A 4,370-nucleotide genomic window follows, 5' to 3' on the forward strand; every position below is an offset into this window, starting at 1 on the left:
ATGCTTCTTTTAAACCAACCATTTTTTTTTCAACTCTTTAAACTCTTCTTCTGTACCATCAACAGTAGTTGGAAAATCACATATCAACTCCCATACCTCATCCCCCGGAAGTCGATCCGGAGCATCGTCACGCACCTCTTTACCTTTTAAGAAAGCTTTTTTGTTCCTCCTATGTCCATGTCTTTCCGATAAGAAGTGTCTATGACAATCAAACCAACTTATTTTCTTGTAATTAGGGAGATAAAATGCTTTACTCTCTTCCATGCAACAAGGACATGCCTTTTGCCCAGTAGTAAACCAACCCGATAACATTCCATAAGCGGGAAAATCATTTATTGTCCATAAAAGTGAAGCTCTTAGTTGAAAATTTTGCTTTTTGGACACATCATATGTTTCCACACCAACTTCCCACAAATGTTTCAACTCTTCCACCAATGGTTGTAAATAAACATCTAAATTACTTTTTGGATTTTTGGACGGGAATAATAAGTGACAGGAAGATAAATTGCTTTTTCAAGCACAACCAAGGTGGTAAGTTGTATGGAGTGACCATTACAGGCCAACATGAATAAGGCTTACCAAACTGATCGAATGGAGAAAACCCATCTGTACACAAGCCAAGTCGCACATTGCGGGGTTCATCGGCAAAATCAGGATAGATCATATCAAAACGCTTCCATTCCTCCCCATCACTTGGATGACACATCTTTCCCGGAGTACGAGGATTTTCCTTGTGCCATCTCATTTGTTCGGCAATATTTTTTGTTGCATACATTCTTTGAAGTCTTGGAGCGAGTGGAAAGTAAATTAATGGCGGGTTTATTGATATTGGTTTCTTACTCTTTCCACCTCTATTACAACCCTTGTTGCCTTTTTTTCCCCCTCAAAACAATATCTCCCTCCCTTGTCTCATATCTATCTCTTTGACATTTCTTGCACTTGTCAAGGAAAGCATCATCTTTCCAAAAGAGCATACATCCTTCGGGACATGCATCAATCTTTTGATGCGGAAGTTGAAGATCTTTAACTATTTTTTTGGTATTGTAGAAACTTCGGGTCATGACATTATTTTCGGGGAGAGCATCCTCAAGCAAAGAAGCAATGGCATCAACGACATTAAATGGCATATTAAACTCACATTTCACCGTTACTATCCTAGAGGCGGCTTGTAACAATGACATTTTGCTCCCTTCATATAATGGTTGTTCAGAAGCTTTTAACATGTCAAAAAAAACCTTTGCTTGTGGATTTGGTGGTTCTTCTTCATTCATTGCAAGATGATCGTCATTATTGAAAATATTAGACTCAAAGGCATCAACAACCATATCTCTATATGGGTTCTCATTTTGTTGGATTTGAGGTTGTTCGGGAGAATATGCTTCTCCATGAGAAATCCAATTGTAATAGTTTGGACAAAACTCATTTGTATAAAGATGTTCTTCTACCTCTATGTCATGTAAATATTTCACGTTTTTGCATTTAGTACAAGGACATCTAAGTTTATTTTCTACCAAATCATATTCCATCCCCTTTATAAATCTAGCTGTAGGACGTCTCTTCTTATCTACTCTTTCTTCGTACATCCATCCACGTTCCAATCTCTTCATTTTAATCTAAATAATATATAAACCATAATTTTAACAATAAAACATAGAACCATCTTTAACAATAATCCATACAAACTAATTAACTATACTAATTAACTAAAATTATATTAATTAACTAATATTATACTAATTTATACTAATCAACTAAAATTATACTAATTTATAGTAATTATACTAATTAAATAAAATTATACTAATTAAATAAAATTATACTAACTATACTAATTTATTACTACTTTTAAGAATACTCCTTATCAAACTAATTAAAATAATTTACTACCTTTAAAAAACCAAACTTTATACTAACTTACTACATTCAACATTACTAACATATAATAATTTCCACCTTACTAACATTATACTAATTCACTAAACAATATAACCAATAAACAAAATCAACAACACTAACAACACTAACAAAACTAATATTAAACAAAATCAACAACACTACTATAATTACAATCATCACAAATTAATCCCAATTTCACCAAAACCTAATTAAATTACATTTAAAAACCTAATAATCAACACAAATGTTTATATAAACATATCAAATCATCCTAATACTAATTAAAATAACAAAATAATCTAAAATTAAACAAAGTAATTGAAATTTAAAACAAATAAAGAAATTATACCTTCAAATAGCTTAGGATGAACCGAAATAAGGCACCAACTCTTCTACCCGGCGTCGAGGTGGTCGGTGTGATGGTGGTCGGAGTAGTGGTCGGAGTGGTGGTCGGCTTAGGTGGTCGGAATAAGTGTTGCGGTTGGGACGATTTTTGTGTGTTTATGTTTTAGTAAAGTAAGAGAGAGGGGAGAAAGAGTCTCGTGATGTTGTGTATAATAAGTGACTGGACGACTGATTGCCGACTGACAGAGAGGTAGTCGCCAATTTGGCGACTGATTTCAGTCGCCCGTTCTGAAAATCAGTCGCCAGGTCCAATTATTTGGAGGAATTTGGTAGTCGCCAAATTAGCGACAGCTAGTAGTCGCCCGAATTTTTTTTCAATCGCCAATTTGGCGACTATTTTTTTTTGTCGCCATTTTTAGTCGCCCGAAACAGGATTTCTTGTAGTGATAGTATTTCCATTCACGAGATTTAATATAAATGGCATGTACCCATTTAACCCACAAATGATCAGCTTTATTCTTAATCCACCACACATATTTAGCAATAGCTGCTAAGTTCCACAAGTTTAAGTTTGTCAAACCCAAACCTCCATACTTATTTTGTCTGCACAGCTGCTCTCAAGCAACCAGTGCACGACTAGATTTAAGCTCCTTACCATGCCACAAAAACTCTCTGCACACAGCTTCAATCCTCTTGATAATTGTTTTAGGCAGTATGAAAATCCTTACCCAATAATTATGTAGGGTACTAAAAGCTGCTTTAATCATAAGAAGCCTACCTGCATAGGAAAGGTGTCTAGTCCCCATACCCCTGATTTTATCCACTATTTTGTCCACTAGACAGTGGCATTCCAAAACAGACAATTTCTTTGAAGAGACACCCACCCCTAAGTACTTGAAAGGTACAGTCCCTTGTTGCATACATGTTCTATTTTGCACCTCTGCAATCAGGGAGTTACTCATCCCATTACAGTAAAAGTTTGACTTACCATTATTCATTGTCAGGCCAGAAGCTTTAGAGAAGCAATCAAAAGCATTTAGAATGAGATCAATTGAAATGCTTTCACCCTTGCAGAACAGGATCAAGTCATCTGCAAAACAGAGGTGAGACAGACCCACTCTCTTACAAAGGGGGTGAAATCTGAAGAGGGGGTGTTTCTAAGTCACCATAAGCAGCTTGCGAGAATGACAATATTAATAGCTCAAGAATTTCTACTTTTAAAGTCAAAACCATCAAATTAAAAATTTCACAAAAAACAACCAACTTTTTTTTTTTTTTTTTTTGATGACGAGGGGGTTGAGTCCCCCCCCCCGGGCCCATGCATTCCCGCACCACCACATGGACCATGTAAGCCACCCCCTTCGGGGGCTGCAGTGGCCAAGTGATCATCGCCCCAGCTGGTAGTCGAACCTGGGACCTCTCAACTCCTGCATTTCTGCAAGCTTCAAGGTTTAACCCAGCTACCACTGGACTAACACCACTTGGTTAACAACCAACTTCTTAAAGTGACCATGTTCCGAGATAAGCTTCATAATATAAAAGAGACGGTCTTTTAGAACACCTATTAAACTTTTAAGGGATATTCTCTCGTGTATCCTTCAACTTTTTTATTTTCTAAGATGTACCTCTCTTTTTTTGCAAAAATCTGACCATCAATAACTCTTGGCTACAAGTTCAGAATACGATAATTTTTTTATTTCAAATTGTCCATTTTTAAGAGGTATTCAGCTTGAAAAAGAATTCACCGACGTCTCAACTCGTAGTCGGGAATTATTCTCGATCAAAGTTTATTCGTTTAAAAAGCTTTGACCAACCATAACTATCGGCTACGAGTTCAGAAAACGGTGATTTTTTTTTTCAAATTCAAGGCCTTGACGAGATAATTGGTTTGAAAAAAAAAATTACCATATTCTGAACTCGTAACAGATAATTGTTGTCAGTTAAAGTTTTTTTTTGTGAAAAATAAGGGGTACACTTTAAAAAACGAAAAAATCCACGGATACACGAGAGAATATCCCAATATTTAAAACATACCGAGTAACGAATTGGACAATTTACACAGCAACTCTCCGCCTATAGAGTTGGTCTTGCTTAAGACGGGTTGAATATTGAAACGGGTAGTTACACTC

General features: G+C 36.0%; 1 protein-coding gene across 1 annotated transcript; it reads right to left on the reverse strand.

Annotated features, from left to right (window-relative positions):
- Window positions 1-2,858: 2,858 nt before the first annotated feature.
- Window positions 2,859-3,894, reverse strand: LOC141600759 (uncharacterized). The gene is made up of 2 exons (XM_074421007.1): window positions 3,867-3,894; window positions 2,859-3,331 (listed from the first exon to the last, which is right to left on the reverse strand). The coding sequence occupies exons 1-2, from the start codon at window positions 3,892-3,894 to the stop codon at window positions 2,859-2,861; spliced, it is 501 nt and encodes a 166-aa protein (XP_074277108.1).
- Window positions 3,895-4,370: the final 476 nt, after the last annotated feature.

The sequence above is a fragment of the Silene latifolia genome, chromosome 9 (assembly GCF_048544455.1).
Source record: "Silene latifolia isolate original U9 population chromosome 9, ASM4854445v1, whole genome shotgun sequence".
In the NCBI taxonomy this organism is placed as follows: Eukaryota; Viridiplantae; Streptophyta; class Magnoliopsida; order Caryophyllales; family Caryophyllaceae; genus Silene; species Silene latifolia.

What these genes read in the sequence shown, in the direction of transcription:
- LOC141600759 (XM_074421007.1), bottom strand. Translation starts at nt 3,894, where the DNA reads ATGGTCAGATTTTTGCAAAAAAAGAGAG. An exon ending in ATTTTTGCAAAAAAAGAGAG is followed by an intron (nt 3,332 to 3,866) that starts GTACATCTTAGA and finishes TCTGTTTTGCAG; the next exon opens with ATGACTTGATCCTGTTCTGC.